At 36.3% G+C, this 19,535-nt stretch overlaps 1 protein-coding gene across 22 annotated transcripts in view; it reads left to right on the forward strand.

The window, feature by feature from the left end:
* The window catches only part of Dis3l2 (DIS3 like 3'-5' exoribonuclease 2), a 339,632-nt gene that overhangs the window by 172,680 nt on the left and 147,417 nt on the right, over positions 1-19,535 (forward strand). For 19 of the 22 annotated variants that reach the window (XR_013424398.1, XM_078018215.1, XM_040268004.2 and 16 more), the window contains one exon: positions 5,092-5,265. Coding sequence is in view for 19 of the 22 variants with exons in the window: in XM_078018215.1 (XP_077874341.1) it covers positions 5,092-5,265 (174 nt within the window). In the remaining 3 variants the exon portion in view is untranslated. Of the gene's footprint in view, positions 1-846; positions 5,266-7,383; positions 7,659-8,897; positions 16,962-19,535 lie in introns of those variants that run through there. The other 3 variants (XM_078018228.1, XM_078018227.1, XM_078018230.1) reach the window with 3 other exon arrangements.

Below are 19,535 nucleotides of genomic sequence, written 5' to 3' on the forward strand. Positions count from 1 at the left end.
AGGAAAGGAAATACAATGATATAAAAGGGCTGGGAAGGTAGCTCAGTGATAGAGTGCTTTCCTGGCAAGTGTGAGGCCTGGGTTCAATTCTCAGTACTGGAAAAGAAAAATTTTGAGTGGGTCTTAAGTGTGATGTTGAAAAGCCTGACTCCACTTGTATCCTTGATATCCAGACCTTGTGCACTGGCTCTAGGCTTTCAAGGGAGAGCACCATGACTGTCCTGGAGGAAGCTCTGCAACCTTACAAGGTGTTGTCTTCTGATTAGTCTCATAATTTAGCAGTCAGCAGACAATTACACCATTTCACTCAGTGACTTTTATATGCTTTGCTTCTTTCAAGAAATGAAATACTTTATTATAAACAAAATTGAATGAGATACCAATAGCTTTTTCTGTATTTCTGAAATCTATGGATTGTGATATTCATGCAAAGCATGGTAGGCAGGACAGATGAAGACAGCAGTCCCAAGCCCAGATTTCTGCCCTCTTCATTAAAGAAGAGCTGAGGGATACAACTTGTTATCAAGTACTGTTGGGTCCTCCTGGCATGGTTCTTTATCATGGACTCAAAGTTGATTACTATTGCTGGCACACTGGTATCCTGGACGGGCAGGGGCCAGGTTATCAGAAGAAGAAGTTAATGTGGAGCTCATTTCCTGCTGCCATGTACCTTGTTCATGTCAAGGAAGCACTGCAGTGGTTGGGAAGGCAGAATCTTCCATTCCCAGACCCCTCCTCCCTCCACAGTGAGATCACTTGGCTGAGCATTCTTGTGGAATTCTAATAGTTATACTCTGTCTGGGTATATTTTAATAGTTCCATTCCATCCACATGTCTCTTCCCCAGGTATGCCTGTCACCAGTCCTTCAATCATTCTTTGAAGTCCCTGTCCTTCTGGCTAAACTTAAAGTCACTGCCTATCGGGCCATCTTTTCTCAGCCGAAGTGGACCATGGATATATTACAAGGTTTTGGTTACAATTCTTTTCAGAGCCTGTTCCTTCAAATGCTATCATAGTCCACTGAAGAATCATGAAAGTGGAAGGTCATTTGCTACTAGGCATTCAGGGTACTCAGACCTTTCTGTATCCCCTGAATCTTATTCTTTCTCATCAGTGCCCCTACTTTTCACCTAAGATACTTGTTAGACCCTAAATCCAGTAATGTAATCATTCATCATCTTTTTTTTTAATCTTTATTTATTTTTATGTGGTGCTGAGGATCAAACCCAGTGCCTCATACGTGCTAGGCGAGTGCTCTACCGCTGAGCTACAACTCCAGCCCTCATTCATCATCTTTTGGGAAAAAAAAAAAAAAAATTTCTGCCTTAGCCTGGCGGCTATAAGAAATTCAGGATACTTTTTTTTTTAAAAAAAAAAAATTTTTTATAGTTGTAGATGGACAGCATGCCTGTATTGTTTTGTTTATTTTTATGTGATGCTGAGGATTGAACCCAGTGCCTCACAAGTGCAAGGCATATGATCTGCCACCGAGTAACATCCCCAGGAATCTTTTTTGATGAAAAAAGAAAGTTCCTGGGTTTTCATCTTAGCCCAGAATCAAGAATTTAGAGATTAAGCATATAATTTTTCGTTTCCATCTCCTTTTTTGATTCTGTAAGTCTCTATTTCTGTGAGCCCTGCAATATTCCCGCCCCCCCCCCCCAGGGATTGAACCACCCAAGGGCATTTAACCACTGAGCCACATCCCCATCCCTTTTTATTTTTTATTTTGAGACAGGGTCTTACTATGTTGCTGATGCTAGCTTTGAACCTGTGATCCTCCTGCTTCAGCCTCCCAAGCTGCTGGGGTTACAGATGTGTGCTACCACACCCAGCAAGTATCCTTTTAATAAACTCTTTCCAACCAGAGTTGGTTTCTTTTCCTTGTAACCAAGAACTCAGACAGTTAAAAGATAGTGATGTTAGGAGATGAATGTAGGAAACTAAACTGCAGGAACCTGTGGGGATAATAAATAGGTTAGTTAGATGATTGGGAAATACCTTGTGTTCTATTAATTTTTAAATACCAATTAATTTTTTAAATGACTAATTATTGCCTGTGATCTCCAGAATTTAAAGTTTTTTGTTTGTTTTTTAATCTAAACAACATTATTGCAAGTAGTCATCCAGTGCAGTGTGGAATTCCCATTCCTTCAAACTTCAGAAGCAGGGACAGTTTGTCCCCTAGATCTTCACATCCTAGTGCACACTGGTAATGATTTTGTTATTTAAAAAATAAGGTAACATTGGGATAACCTGTGTTTTTAACTGTCTGGATTCTTAGTTTCTGGAAAGAGAAACGAGCTCTGTTGGGGAATGAGTTTATTGGAAGAATATTGAAGGGCTCACAGAAACAGTGAGAGGCTTGAATTCCTTGAAAAAAGGGGAGGAGTGAATTAACTTCTGGAGAGCTCAGAAGTCATCAAGCACTCACTGTTTGGCCATGGTGGTTCTTACCACTGCTCTTGCAAACCACCACTTCCACTGGACACTATTGCTACCACTGCAGTCACTAGAAACCACTCTTGCTGCCATGAATGGGTCTGGAGTACCTCTTTGAGTCATTATTTTCACATTCAAAGTCTTGAGCTGAGGCAGAGTTTAAGTCATACACAGTGTATTGGCTTCTGGTGTGCATGGTGTGAGTGGGGTCTTCCTTAGAGAGACGCCAGGCATCATGTAGTGGGAGGTTGGCCATTACTGTAATGGGAGTCAAGTCTTTTCTCCCACTTCAGTGTTCAGTTCTTTCTTCCAGTTTGTATACCTTTTATTTTTTCTTGCCTTGTCACATTTACTAGGAACTTCAATGCAATGTTAAATATTATTGAAGAGAATGAACACCTTTGTTTTCTTCCTGATCCAGGAAAACTGTTTATTCTTTTACCATTAAGTTTGGTATTAGCTCTAGGATTATGGCCTTTAAATTAAAGTTGAAGAAGTTTATGTCCATTAATCCTGGGTCTTTTATTATAAAAGAATATGGAAATTTTATTAAATTGTTTTTCTTCTATTGAGATAATACATGTTTGTTGATTGCTAATATAATGAATTATATTGGTTGATTTTTGTTTGTTTATTTTTTAGTGTTGGTCATAATGTGTTATCTTTTTTATATAGTGGTCAATTCTGTTTTCTTAAATACTTGGTAAGATTCATCAGTGAAGGTATCTGACTTGCAGTTTTTTTTTTAAAGGGAGGGTTTTAGACTATGAATTCTATTTCCTTAATAGATGTAGGAATATTCATATATTGATTTATTCTTGAATAATCCTAGGTAATTTCTGTCATTCTAAAATTTGTCCATTTCATCCAGAATATTGAAATTATTGGTTTAAAGTCATTCATAAATCCCTTATGATCCATTTGATACTTGTAGCATGTGTAATGATATTCTTCCTCATTCCTGATGCTGATAATTCATGTCCTTCTGTTTTTATTGACTAATATGAATAGAAATTTATGTTTTATTCTCTTTCTTCATTGTTTATTTTCTTTTCATTGATTCTTGTTACTTTTTTTTCCTTCTACTTTTTTGGAGTCAAATTTGTTCTTTTCTTTATAGTTTTTTAAGGTAGAAGCAGCTTTGTTCATTGATTTGACACTTCCTTTTTTATATGAGTATTTAATGCTATAAATTTCCCTAGAAGCACTGCTTTAGCTGCTTCTGTAATGTGTTATGTTTTTGTTCAGTTCAGAATATTGCCTAATTTACTTTTCTCTCCTCCTCAACCTGTGCATTGTTTAATTTCCAAATATTTGGGGATTTTCCAGATAGCTCTCTATAATTTTATGTTCTCATATTTCTCTGCCTTTGGCTTTTTGGTGTGCTTTCTGTGAGATCACCACTTGGGTTTGCGGAGGAGTCACTGATCTGAGCCCATAGGTCACTGTACAGGCTCCCTCAATATAACCTGAAGGACAGGAGTGTGTGTGGACTGTGGCTGCCCTTTCATGGTTGATGGGTGAGAAATGGGGCCAACCCTGCTGCCACCACTGCTGTACTCCTCAAGGCTGAAGATCAGAATTTGTTAAAAGTCTGCCTGTTAGACAACCAAGTCCCCAGTTTCAATTTACAGCTCTGTACCTGAGAATTCTGGCAGCCAGGCATCTAAACAGAGTTTTCTTTAGTGAAATTGAATGATGCCAGAGTTAAATTCCTTGCAAAAAGAGCAGAGGGGATTCCTGGATCATCCTGGGAGATGAGTAGAAGTGAACAACAGGAGAGATGGCCATCTTTGGTTTCCCCAGTACCCTCTTGAAAGGCAACTACTGCAAGGTTCAGATTACATTTCCTATTTGCTATCTGTTTTTAACATGAAACTTGAGACTTGTTATCTGTTTGTGCCATGACAATATTTACAATAGAGAATTATCAATTTTAATATATATGTAGATGACCAACCAATGAGTGAGATCTTCTCTTTAAAAGGTAGAACTGTGTTCATGTAAGGAATGTCCTATTAAATGCAAACTGGACTTTAATGTCCAGTCCCTAAATTGTGAATGATAGTTTGCTAGGTATTATAGATACTTTAAATTTTCTTCTTAGTACCTTTCTGGGTTTTCTAACCTTTTTATAGTAGACATACATTATTATGTTTAGATAACATATTTTTACCTTTTAAAGGTAAAATTTAGTAGAATTATGAAACAAATATGAGTTATCAGCTCTAATCCAGTGACTTCAGGTGTAGGCACTCTGAAGGTAATGATTTAACAGCAAACAGAGTTGAACAGAATTGTCTCTAAAGGTGTTTTCCAGAAGCATCTATGCAAGCCTTTTATAATGTCAGTTTTGACTTCTCCACGAAAAATTGCAGGTTCCAAGAAAGGCCTTCTGGCCCTGTTCCCAAATCAGAATTCCTTAAGAAAGGTAAAATTACATTGTAATCATGGACTTTACAGGCCAAGAATATCCTTGTTTCTTCTTCTCGCCCCTTCCCTGTCCTCATACACTGGCTATTGCATTCCTGCTGTGGAGGGGCAGAAGATTTTTAACACTCTCCCAGCACCTTTCATTTAAAGAGTAGACAGGTGCCAGTGTTTCATTTGTTCACTAACCCAATGTTCCCTCTCTGTTCTGTCCACAGGCAGCTGGCTAAGAGTCTTGGGCAGGCTGGTGAAATTGAGCCTGAAACAGAAGGGATACTAACAGAGTATGGTGTAGATTTCTCTGATTTCTCCTCAGAAGTTCTAGAATGTCTCCCCCAAAGCCTGCCCTGGACAATTCCACCAGAGGAACTCAGCAAGAGAAGAGATTTAAGGTAAATACCTGAAATCCTTTAAGAAATCTCTAATATCTTCTGCCTTATAACCTATTTCCTAGGGGTTGGATGCAGAAGTTTCCGTCTTTCCACCAACATTCAAATTCAGTTGAGAATTCAGTGTTTCTTGAGTATTTAAGAAGCAGAACTGGCTTATGAGGTAAATCCAGCACAATACCATTTTATGTACAGTTCATGAACTCAGAATGGTTTTTATATTTTAAATGGTTGGAAATATTATAATAGTAATATTTCAAGAAAATTACATGAAATTCAAACTTCAGTGTCCATAAAGTTGCATTGGAGCATAACCATGCTTATTCATTTACAATAGCTTGTGGCTATTTTGCACTACAACTGTAGGGTTGGGTAGCTGCAACAGAGACCAGGTAGCCTGCAAAGCTGGAAATACTTACCATCTGGCCTTTTACAGAAGTTTGCTGACCCCTGTTTTGGACCATTCTGATTTCAAAAATTATAGGTGCCACTTCTTTTCTTCTCACTGTACCCATAGGTCTGGTCAAATAAAAGCAGTGTTATCTGGTTAGAAATGCTTCCTCTAAGTGGGCCTCTCTAGGCACAGACCAAAAAATTCAAGACTTCTGTGCTTGGAGTCTCATTTTAAAGCTTTACTTTTAGGTCTGGAATTCGTTGGAAAGTACTTTTGTGGTATTTTTATAACAACATCTTCTTTGAAGATGTTTCTTCATTGTGGGATGTTAGTTCTTTTCTGATATTTCTCTTCAGAATTTGGTTTCAGTACTGGCATTCGTTTTGTATGCCACATGGAGATATTTAGAACCAAGAAACTTTTCATACAACCCACTGAGGCTGTGGAAGGTTTTTACTAAGGTTATCCCATGTCAGAGTCTTTTCACCACACTTGGTCCCTCTGTGCAGCTGAACTTACAGTACCTTCCACTCTGGATGCCCATAACTCCACTGACTTTGAGAGTACTCTTCTGCCCCCTCTTGCCATTTTTGTCAGTGTGGCTGGTGGAACACACATTATATTTGAAGTCAGCTGACCCAAGTTGTTATCCTGGATTTTTGTAGTATTCGCCTCTCTCCTGAGCTCTTGGTAGTGCATGGGTACATTATCTCCTCAGGGGCTCTGAGATCTGGGACCTCTGACCTTTATTTACCTCTATGAATCTTGGTTTTTGTCATAAACAGATTGAGAAGTTTGTTTGCTGAGATCTTTCCCTGAATTTAGGAAGCTGTAAAGATTTGCTGACAAAAGATCATAATGAATGGCTGAACTTTTTTGTTTTAAGTATAATTTAGTATATCCATGCTGCATTTTTGACCAAGTATTTAAATGTACTTACTCTTTCCGAAAAAACTGTACTTCCTGAAGTGTACAAAGAATACCCAAAGAAGTGCACAAAGAAATGTGTATGAGAATGATCACTGCTTTATTGTAAAAGTGAAACATTAAAAACAGTACTGAGGGCTGGAGATGTGGCTCAAGCGGTAGCACGCTCGCCTGGCATGCGTGCGGCCTGGGTTCGATCCTCAGCACCACATACCAACAAAGATGTTGTGTCCACCGAAAAAACTAAAAAATAAATAAAATTCTCTCTCTCTCTCTCTCTCTCTCTCTCTCTCTCTCTCTCTCTCTCTCTCTCCCTCCCTCCCTCTCTCCCTCTCTCTCTCTCTCTCTCTTTAAAAAAAAAACAGTACTGATATACACTAATAAAGGAATGGTTTAATAATTTGGGTATATCCATATGATAACATTCTCTCCAATTGTGCCAAAAGGGGCTAGATGCATGTTGACTGTCCTAGAACTGTGGCCAAATACTGTTACGTGAAAGAAACAAGTTTCAGAATAATATATGGGCCTATTCTTATAAAATAATATAAAATGATATAAGTATATATAGAAAATGCATATAATACACATATACACAAGTATATATGTGCAGCAAAGAATCTAAAAGAAGGAAACTATTATCATAATAACATTCCCATGGGGAATGAATTCAGTGGAGTGGTAAGGAGGTAGAGAAGTAATATTTTACTTTCATTTTGTATACCTCTGCATTTTTCAAAAAAAAATTAACTTTATTATAAATACAAATGTAAGAAAATAGATGTGCTCTTCTTTTCTAGCGTGTCTACTAGCTGCAGATAAATACTAAGCATTGCAGAAGTCACAGGGCCCAGCATTCCTCCAAGCTCCGCCCTACCATTTCTATGGCCCTCATTGCCTTGGACTACAGAATTACAGAATATACAAGGCCTTACTCTGCAGAAAGCCTCTGTTAAAGTCTACTGTGCTTGCTGTGGAGGGATGGAAAGGTAGAGGGACTTTAGGATGCTGTGTGCCAACTAGTGGAGTAACAAGGATTTAAAAAAAAATAAAAAACACTACTTAAAGCTTCAAATATGTTTTTCCCTGTCTGCTATCTCCAGAATTATATTTTTAAACTTCATATCTGATTTTTTTTATTCTTTGCTTTAAGAGTCTTTCAACTGTTTCCTGATACCTTAGATAGAAATCTTAAACAGTGTTGAATATACATTTGTGTTTATGCATATGATTTCATTTTAACATTATAAGCAAATGTACTTCTTCAGTAAACTATTATTTACATTATAAACACAGATGAAAGTAGAAAAATTAAAATGAAGTGAAAATGAAATAAATTATTAAATATTTTACTTTTACTTACAAAGGTGTAGAAGACCTGGTTTGTTCACATTAACAATTTGCTTTTGGTGAAAGCAATTTGATTAATTATTCCTTTTTGTTATGTTTACATTTTTTTCCATTAATTTGTTTTTAAATTTTGCTTAACAACTTTGAAATGGAAATTCAAAAATCTTGTTTAGTCCTATATATTTTGCTACTTGCTTTAATGGTTATAATAAATGAAAGATATATCTTTAGAAGATAAACTGAGCTCACTAAATCAATGCTCATTTTTTAGTCCTAGTAACCAGTTACGTTCCAATTCATTTTGAAATATATTTTCTCCCTGCCTGATGTCATACTGTGGACTAATTGAAAGGCACTGCATCTTCAGTTTAGAATGTTTTTTTTTGTTTGTTTGTTTGTTTTAAGATGGGTTCATTATCCTTGGTTATTCTTCTGATGTCATCTTAAAAATAGAAAATTCTATTAAGTTCAGGTGTGTGACAGTTTTTTAGTTTATACGCTATGTCATTTTAAGCCTCAAACCATATAATCAATACATTTCAACAAATCCAGTTTTTAAAATGTCATCTTCAAAACATAAATATTATTTTGTTTTCAAGATGCATTAACTTTTTTCTTAAGATTAAAATGCCATCTTTACATTGAAGGGACAGATTTAATGTGTTTATTTTTCCTAAATGATATTCTGGGTAATATACGATTGGTGGCCATTATATTTAAGTCATAATGCAGCTGGGGATGACTTTATGTCAGAAATAGAAGAAATGTTAGCTTTGCCATTTTTCTGGTATCAGTAGTATTAATAGTAATATTGATATTTTTAGATTAATATTTTCTTTAATCTCTGGATCTTAGCAGGAATATTTTTATTACTTGCCTTTATTATAAGAATTGGTTTAAGCTAAAACTAATCATATGTATATATCCATGCAGCTGGGCCTAAATAAATACCCTTTAATCATAGTGGGCTGAAAGCATAGGTACCAAGGAGCGCTGAGGTCGTGTTCTGGAGTGCTGACTCATCTGCATGCCTCTCTTACCCTGTGGCCCAAACACCCAGTGAGGACACCAGAGTTAATTCATACGTTTGTATAGCTGTGTAGTCTTGATTAATTTCTTACGTTTTACAATAAAAAATTAATAAAGAGAAATATATTGAAGTGTTTGGATCTGATTAGATTAACTTTTTCTTTGATGTTGTGATAGATAATAAACAGTTTTTCAGCCAACAGATAATTATTAAACACCATCCTGGCCACTAGAAATATGAACCAAAATGGACATGGTCTCACAGCAGAAGAACATAAGTCAAATGTATTAAACAATAGTCAAATATGGAATTGTAATGAAGGAGGGAGGCACTTGGTACAAGTACTTAAGATAGTGTGATTTCTTCTGCTCATGGGTTCAGTGTTCAAAGAGATTTTTTAAAACCAGTATTTATTTTCTGAGGAATAACAAAGGAACTAGCATTTTCTAGCAAATGCTGAAGAATATGTGCTATATTGAATAAATTGATACATATTCTCTAAACTCCTAAAATCAACTCTTCTGTGTCTTTTTCCTTCTCCTTCTATCTCCTCTCCTAAAACATTTATTTTCATATATTGTTTATATATGTATAATATACATGCATATGTATATTTAATATATAGTTATAGGAAATACTAAAAACACTTGTTCTTCAGGGAAACAGGTTCATATTCAGTAAAATTACAGCCAAGAATAGCTAGTGCTATAATATTGGTATGAGTAAAGTGCCAAGGTCATTGGTATATGAGCTGAGGTCTGAGAAATGAGCAAGCATGGGGGAGCTGACCAAAGCTGTCTCCATTGTAGTACTAGCCGTGTCAGCAGAAGGGCAATATGTGCCCCCGAGACTCTGAGACCCCAAGACCCTTCTTTGACAGGGCTTGGCAGGTCTTTGGTTTGGTAGCCTCATTTGGTAGCCTCTTCATCCCCTCTCCTATGTCACCCTGGCTTGGAGCCTGCAGTTGTACTCTGGCTCTAACTATGTCAGAACTTCTACATACCCATTTAGGTTTGGTATTTGAACAATTATATTTGGAACAGAAAAGTTCCATCAATCTTTAAACCTCATAATCCAATTATGTCAGTAAAATTCCAGTTTTTTAGTCCAGTGGAATTGGGGTAATATTTTGCAAACTGCAGTTGAGAGAAATAGTGTTTATTTTGAAAAGAAAAATGGTTGGTTAGCAATTTTTAAGAAGTAAAGCTGGTGTGAACTTGTAGGGGTGATCTGGCCCTTCTGATTGGGCTCACCAAATTTCTGGTCCTTTGGCTACCTTCTCTAGAGAATCCTTTCTTGTATGGCCTAGACTTGTAGCTCATTTTTAGTAGGGCATCTGAGGTTAAAAAAGGAAAAACATCAGGAGCAACACCAATACCACAAATCTTTGAGGATCAGGAAAACACTGTGTCCCAGGAAACTGCTTAAAGGGGATGGTTGGTTGCATCAGAAGTCCAAGAAACTCAGTGTTATTTCTGAGACTGGATGCAGTTACTTCCCATTTCACTCATTGTTTTGTTTCATTTGTTGCTAAACTGGAATAGGAAACTAAAGCTTAAAAGCTCAATTAATGTGGAAAATGAAAATCTAAATATTGGAGAGGAAAATACCACACTAAACTAATTTTTATGTTTTTCTTGTAGTTCATATTATTGTGGATCTTTGAGTTACATCACTTTTCAGTAAAGCTTCATTGAAGTAGAGGTGGTTTCTATAGCTTTTTACAAGAGAGTTTGTGGGTATCTATTTCTTTACTATGCCCTCAATAAAAAGGAAGCCCAGTGACCTCCACTGGACCATTACAAATGTGAAACTTGGCACTTAAAATTGCTTGCTCTAAATTTTCCAATTGCTTCCCCCCTTTCTCTCTCTGTCTCCCCCTCTTTTTTTCCATTTAATGTCGTTCTGCCAACTAGTGATTTTATTATTATAAGTGGGACATTGTATTCACTTTTAAGAAGAAATATGAAGTTGGAGGTAAAATTACAAACTGCAGCTTCTTGACTGCCAAAATAGAAAACAATGAGCTAAAAATACTAAGCATAGAAAGGGTGTTGTGGTAAGAACTATTAAAATATCTTCAAGATGGAAATATTCCAAAAAGCCAGAAATTTCCTCTCACTCCAGGTAAAACCAACCTTGAAATAGAAATTTGAAAGGAGTGTCACGTAATACTAACATTTTTCAGGTCAACCCTTTTGTGGGAGAGATTTTAAACATAGCTAACTAACATTAAATAACTGATTCTTGCTGTTAATCAGGAAGTCCAATGTGATTAAATTGCCCTTTAGAAAAGGTCCCCTTGGGAATTCAGTGTGGCAGCCTGGAAGGAGCTCTAGTAGTCAGTTCTAGCTTTCCCAGGACCTGCTGGCTGGCCATGGGGAAATCAGTTAACTTTGGGAAGGGGTTGAGGGGAGTGAGCAGTTTCATCTTTTATAAGATGAACTTTTAACCAGGTTAGACTTTTCCAAAAGGTGTTGGTAGGTCAGGAATTCTTTGGGATTTTAATAGGTGTTATGGAGAAAAAGGATTCTGTAACCAAGTATTGTTTTAAAATAGTGGGTTAATAGATTTCTTAGAGCTTTTTCCCCTGGAGATCATCTCACTGAACTTGGTATTCCATTGAGTATTCTTTACAAATTAGCTGAACCAGACATTTCAAACCTTCTAGTTCTAATACTGCGGTAACTTTGTGTTTGAAACAATTCTTCTGAGTTAGTAAGAGACACCTCTTCTGGATTTGAAAGAAAATTGTATTCCATGGGCCACACAAGATGATATTGCAGGAAATTCGAGAGTTGTGCTTTAAATCTCAGTTTTTCCATTGCCAAGGGAACCCCATATTGCCTTAGCTAGAGGGAAGCAAGATCAAATTGTTTGGCATCAAGTAGAGAAGCTGTTATTGTCATTTGAAACTACTGGCAATATTATTCCTTTCATGTAAATCCCAACTCACTGTTGGTGAACTTACAGGAAACTCATAGATAGTAACAAGGATTAATGGATCCTAAAGTAGATTCACAACTGGGCATTCTTAATTTTTTTAAGTATGTACTTTCTTTAGTAATTTTCCATCCCATAAAACTTATGTTGATAAATAGCAGTATTCTTAAAGAATACAAATATTCAAAGATGAATAGATTTTTGTCTTAACAGGTGGAAAAATGCCTACTGGCAAGAGAAGATAATATTTAAATCTATTTCCTAGAAATATTTTTATAGGATTGTAGAAATTTGAATGCATGGGCAAAATGACCAATTTCTACATACTATAAATAAGTTCTATTTGCAATTGTACTGTAATGATATATAAAAAAATTTATATAGGTGACCTGTAATTTAGAGCAAACTGGAATATAGAGATAGCTAATAATCAGGGTGGCAAAGTGTTTTCACTGTTTTTTCTATTGAGACACTATTCAAATACTGTAAATTCCACCCTTTTAAATTGTACAATTCAGTGGTTTCTTACACATTCACCAAATTTTGCAACCATTGCCATTATCTAATTCCAGAACATTTTCATCATACCCCAAAGAAATTTCAGTTAACTTTTACTCCCCACACCACCCACCTAATTTCTTGCAACCACTAATCTACTTTTAGATTCTATGGATTTCCCTATTCTCAAATAGGCTTCTGTATTGTGTAGTTAGCTTCTTTTATTTAGCATGTTTTCTTTTTTAAAAATATTATTTTAGTTGTAGGTGGACACAATATCTTTATTTTGTTTGTTTATTTTTATGTGGTGCTGAGGCTTGAACTCAGTGCTTCATATGTGCTAGGGGAGTGCTCTACCACTGAGCCACAACCCCATCCCCTAGCAAGGTCCATTCATATTACAGCATTTATCAGAACTTCATTTCTTTTTATGGCTGAATACTTTTTATGAATGTATCACATTTTGTTCATTCATCAATTGATGGACATTTGGTTAATTCTGTCTCTCAATTAATATGAGTAATGCTGCTCTGAATATTTAGCTGTAGGTTTTACTGTGGGTGTGTATTTTCAGTTCTCTTGGGTATATATCTAGGAGAGGATTTTCTGGGTCATATAGTCTAATCTCTATTTAACCTTTTGGATAACTGTTAAACAGTTTTCCAAACTGGCTGCATCATTTTACATTTCCACTGGCAGTGTATGATTATAGCCATCGTGCAGATGTGAAGTATTAGCTCATTGTGGGTTTGATAGGTAATTGTGTAATGATTAATGATGCTGGACATAACCTCATGTGCTTCACTACCATTTATATGTCTTCTTTGAAAGACATACAAATGGCAATGAAGATAATTTTGGTTATATTTTTAGTGTTGAGTATTTTATGTATTCCTAATATGTCATTTATTAGATATGACACTTGCAAATATTTCTACTGTTTATTGTCTTGCAGTTTTTGGATAGTGTCTTGAAGCAAATGGTTTTCTAAATCTGATAAATGCTAGCTTGATGGCTCTTCCTTATATTGCTTATTTTTGATGTCCTAAGTAATCATTACTAAAAGATCACAAAGATTTACACATGTCCTTGTTTTAGTAAGCTTTAGTGTTGCTCTGACCAAAATACCCAACATGAGCAGTGTAGAGGAGAAAAAGGTTATTTTGGTTCAAGGTATCAGAGTTCTCAGTCCAGAAATGGCCACCTCCATTACTCTGGGTCCAAGGTGAGGCAGCACTTCATGGCAGAAGGACGTGGTAGAGGAAAGCTGCCCCCTCATGGCAGTGAGGAAGCAGAGAAGGAGGGAAAGGGGGAAGGGGCTACAGGAAAGATGTGCCCTCTGGGGTATGACCCAGTGACTCCCCTCCTCCGTTCATGCCCTGTCTGCCTATAGTTACCACCTTGTGCGTCCATTCAAACTAGGATGGACTGAATAGATTACAGCTCTCATAATTCAGTCATTTCACCTTGAATATTCTTGCCTTAACACAGGAGATTTGGGGAGACACTTCATATCAAAACCATAGCATATGCTTTCTTTTGAGAGTTTTATAGTGTTCTTATGTTAATGCTGATGATCCATTTTATGTTAATTTTTGTAAATGGTATGAGGTAGGGGTCCAGCTTCATTTTTTTGCATGTGTATAACCAGTTGTTCCAGCACCACAGGAAAAGACTATATTGTTTGAAGATTCATTGCCCATTGAACTGCTGAAAATCAGTTGACCATAATTATAGTATAGGTTTTCTTGAGAGTATGGACTCACAAGTCTATTCCATCAATCTAGGTCTATCTTTATGCTAGTATCACACTATCTGTATTATTGTAACTTTGTAGTAAGTTTTTTTTAATCTATGTAACTGTAACTTTGTAGTAAGTTTTGAACTGAGAAGCATGAGTCTTTCAGCTTTTATTTTCCACACCCCCCCATCCTCAAGATTTTTTACTATTCTGGGTCCCTTACATTTTCATGTGAATTTTAGGATCAGTTTATTTACTTCTAGGGGAGGGGGAAAATGCATTGTGTTAAATCTCTAGATCAATTTGGATTAGTATTGCCATCTTACCAATATTAAGTCTTCTTACCTATGAGTATGCAATGTCTTTCCATTTATTAGGGCTTTAATTTCTTTCAATGATACTTTGTAGTTTTCAGTTAATAAGCTTATATTTTTTAGTTAATTTAATCCTATGTATTTTAATGCTATTGTATATGAATTGCTTTCAAATAGTTCATATAATATTGAGAAATAAAATTGATATTTGTATAAAAATCTTGTATCCTGTAATCTTGCATAACTCATTATTGGATCTAATAGTTGTGGGGGGGGTGAGTGGGTGTGCGGGAGCAGAGCAAGCGCGTGCCCCTAGGGATTTTCTTTATTGATAAGTTTATATCATCTGCAAATAGAGATAGTTTTAACTCTTCTTTTCCAATCTGGATGCCTTTTATTTCTTATTCACTTGCTCAAACTATAACCTTCAATACAATGTCAAATGGAAACAATGGGAGTAGACCTTCTTGTCTTATGTATAATCTCCAAGGGAAATCATTCAGCCTTTCAGTGTTAATTGTATGGTAAGCTGTAGGGGTTTTGTAGATACCCTTTATCAATTTGAAAGTGTTCCCTTTTCTCATGAAAGGGTGTTAGATTTTAGTAAATGGTTTTTCTTTGTCTATTGAGATGGTTCTTTAGTAACACATTTCATAAAATTTGGTTTACTAGTGTCCTTGTGATGATTTTTTCTAAGGGATCTTAGTCAATAGTTCTCTTGTGATTTTTTTGACTCATTTTGGTATGAGGATCACACTGGCTCATAAAATAAGTTTTGGCTTAATTAGAAGAATTGGTGCTAATTCTTCTTTAGGTTTTTGGTAGAAATCACCTATGAGGCCATCCAGTGCTGCTTTTCAATCTCTTCTTGTTATAGGGCTGTTAAACTTTACCACTTCTTCTTAAGTCAGTTTTGGCAGTTTGTATCTTTCTAGAAATTTTGTCTTTGCATCTTGGTTATATAACTTATTGGCATACAATTATTCACAGTATTCCCTTATAGTCTTTTTCCCCCCTTTGTGTGAAGATGGTAGTAAATTCTGCTCTTTCATTTGTGAGTTTTTTAATCTGGATCTCTCCCCCTGAACCCTTCGTCAGCTGGTCAGCATAACTAAGGTTTGTCAGTTTTGTTAACTTTTCATATGAATATTTTCTCTATGATTTTTCTGTTCTCTATTTCATTTATTTCTGTTCTAATCTTTAATATTTCCTTCTTTTGATGGCTTGAGTTCGGTTTGTTCTTCCTTGGCTAATTTCTTAAGTTTGAAGTTTATGTTAAGGATTCAGATCTTTCTATTTTTGGTACAGGCAATCACAACTACAAATTTTACTCTAAGCTTTACTTTTGCTGCATTCCAGTTCTTGGTTGGTTGTGTTTTTGTCGAATATTAATCTCAAAATATTTTCTATTTTCCTTTTTCTTTAACCCATTGATTATTTAGGGATATTATCTAATTTCCACATATTTTGATTTTCCTATGTTTACTTATGTTACTAATTTTAACTCCATTCCATTTTGGTCAAAGAACAACATAGTCTGTATGACTTCAGTTCTTTTAAACTTATTGAAATTTGTTATATGGCCTGGAGAATGTACCATATGAACTTGAGAAGGATATATATTTAGCTGTTGTTGGATTGAGTGTTTAATAGATCTGATGATCTATTTGATGGATAGTTTTCTTAAAGCTTTCTATTTCCTTATTGATCTTCCATCTAATTGTTCTGTTATTGAAAGTTGTTATGAAGGTCTCCAACTATTATAGTTGATTTCTATGTTTCTCCCTTTAATTCTATCAGTTTTTGCTTCATGTATTTTGTTGCTCTGTTAGGCGCACATGTTGATAATTGCTTTGTCTCCTTCATGGATAGAACCTATTAACAGTATAAAGTGTCTTCCTTTACATGGAACCACCATATGATCCAGTTATACCACTATTTAGTATTTATTCTAAGAATTAAACTCAGCATACTATAGTGATAATGCATACATACCTATTTATGGCAGTACTATTCATACTAGCTGAATTATGGAACGAACCTAGGTGGCCATCAGTGGATGAATGGATAAAGAAAATATAGTGTATATACCCAATGGAGTTTTATTCAGGTATAAAGAAGAATGAAATTATGTCATTTGTAGGAAAATGGATAGAACTTGAGAACATTATGTTCAACAAAATAAGCAAAACTCAAAAGGCCAAGAGTCATGTTTTCTCTCGTGTGGAAGCTAGAGAGGAAGAAGAACAAAAAAAAGGTAGGGAGAAATTCATGGAATAGAAACGGAGAAATCAATAGAGGAAAGGGACCAAGAAAGGGAAGAGATGAGGGAAGGGGAAAATATTGGAAAAAAATATTGGCCAAATTATGTTGTTATATTGTATTCATGAAAATATATGTAACAGTGAATCCCACTATTATGTATAATTATAATGCACCAATAAAAATATGTAAAAAATAAAAATTACAACACTCCATAAAATAAAATAATATAAAATGTCATCCTTTGTCTCTAGTAGTACTTCTTGTCTTGAATTCTATTTCATCTGCTATTGGTTTAGCCACTCTAGCTCTTTTGATTACCATGTGAATGATTATATCTTAAATAATGTCACAGGGCAACTCTGGAAATCAGCTCCCTGCTCCCAACTCCATATCTTCTCTCCCTAGGATTTGTTGTTGTTGCAGTTTGTTTTACTTGCTGTTTTACTATGTATCCTGTGTTAAGATTTGAATGTTCATGGTCTTCTAAATTCATATGTTGAAATCCTGACTTCCCTCCAAGTTATAGTATTAGGAGGTGGGACCTTTGGGCAGTTACTAGGTCATAAAGGTAGAGCTCTCATGAATGATATTAGTGCCCTTATTACCGAGACCTGAGAGAAAGACTCTCTCTCTTCCAGTATGAGAGGACACAGCCCAAAGGTGCCATCTGTGAGGATGTGAGCCTCTACCAGACACCAAATCCATGAGAACCTTAATCTTGAACTCCTAGACTCCAGAACTGGGAGAAATAAACATTTGTTGTTTATCAACCACCCAGTTCATGGTGTTTTGTTATAGATTTCCAGATGGACTGAGATAGTCTGTATTCTCTGTCTTGTGAGGCCACTACAGTTTCTGCGTAGCTGGCTTTAAGTTGTCAGCTAATGCATGGACAGAGATTTCCCTAAGTATTTGAAAACAGTAGTCTCCCACCCTTTGCTGAGTGCTGTGTGTGTGTTAGAGCACACTCAGTGCCCAGCCATGTGCTTTACAGCTCTGCCTCAGCCTTTACTTCCTGCCTATGTAGCGCTTTAAGATCAGTCAGAAGTGAAAGTTCTCAGATCGTAGGCATGTGCAGAACCCCGTAAGTACATGGTTGTAGCCATCTAGATCCCCAGGAATATGTCAGGTGTTTTCATAGCCCTCTGTAAACATCGCATTCTCCAACTTTTCCTTCCTTCCTTCCTTCCTTCCTTCCTTCCTTCCTTCCTTCCTTCCTTCCTTCCTTCCTTCCTTCCTTCCTCCCTCCCTCCCTCCCTCCCTCCCTCCCTCCCTCCCTCCCTCCCTCCCTCCCTTCCTTTCTTCCTTCCTAGCTTCTTGTTTGCACCTCTTGTCACTGCCATCCCAGACAGCTATAGTGTAAAATACATGTTGCTGATGGTTGTCAGTGAGATGAAGTTCATATTTAACAAGTTTAATAAATGGGGGATTTCAGGGAACTACTGCAGAGGTTAAATAATGAAACTTCTCTTGGAATGCTGTTTTGGGAGTGCTCTAAACTCGTTCTGCCCCTCCAGTGGTTGTGAGGCTGCTAATTCTCAATGCAATTAGAAGACTGTTGGTTTTCAAGATTACTGCAGAGCTGGGGCGAAGACTATGGAAACTTTACAAAGCTCAATGTTCTTATTTATATTCAGCCATTTTTCTTAAATAATTGCATTTCACATTGTTATAAGTTTTTAGTTTCCAGAGTTCTGAAAACGTTTGTTTTAATAATTTTTCCAGAATTGTTACATGTGTGGAATACTTTTGCAGAGGTCTCTACTTTGCCAGTCCTATGGATATAATTCTCAAGTCTTTTCCCTTTGATGCCTAGAATGTAAACGAAAGAAGACACTGTCATGATGCAAGATCTAGAAAGTGACAAGCTTCCTGGGGAAGTTAACAAAGCATAAGAAAGCTAGAGTTTGAAAATAAGAGCCACAAAAGTAGTCAGTAACTGTGTGGGCAAATCATTCCTAACATTAGGAATGTCTAGTAGCTTAGCATTCTTAATAATGCAAAAAAAAAAGAAACAAAGATAAGAAACAGTCTTTGGTATGGTGATACATGGCTGTAATCCTACTTGCTCAGTAGGCAGAGGTAGAAGGATTTCAAATTTGAGGCCAGCCTGGTCAACTCAGTGAGACCCTGTTTCAAAATTAAATTTTAGAAGGGCTGGTGATGTAGCTCATTGGTGATATGCCCTGGGTTCTATCCCCAGAACCATGGAAAAAAAAAATAAAAATGATCAACTTTATAAGACGAAAATAAATTTTGTTGCTTCCTAGTATCCTATTCTGTGTTCAGCCTTTGTCTCTCCCCAGTTTCACTCTCCTCCGTGTCTTACCCATACTACACTGCACTTTCTCCATTTCCTAGGACCCATTTTAATTGCAGTGAGGCCTTTGTCCTTTTGGTTTGGAGGAATTAGTTCTCATTGCTTTGTTCTCCATTGGAAGCTGCTCACTCACCATGCTGTAGTCTGACCTCCCTTTGTTAGACTCTGATTCCTGATGGAGGGCAAAGTCCTCATCAGAACCAGGGCTGGACCTTAATTTACTGTTTCTAGACTCTAACTCAGGTACTTGTCATATAATAAAGTACATATGTAAATAAATGTGTGTAAGATAAAGAAAGAAAAGGGGAAAAGACCAAAGAAAGTTTTGTTTAAGAGTTTGTAGAATTAATTTATTCAGTGTGCCGTGATATATCCCACCAAGTGCTGGGACTCCTTCCTGTTTCTTTTTTATATTCCCAAGAAAATGAATAGTGATAAAATACAATCTAAAACATAGTCTAGTGCCTTCAAAGTTGTTCTAGTGCAGTGAA

Source organism: Ictidomys tridecemlineatus, chromosome 7 (genome assembly GCF_052094955.1).
Source record: "Ictidomys tridecemlineatus isolate mIctTri1 chromosome 7, mIctTri1.hap1, whole genome shotgun sequence".
NCBI lineage: Eukaryota > Metazoa > Chordata > Mammalia > Rodentia > Sciuridae > Ictidomys > Ictidomys tridecemlineatus.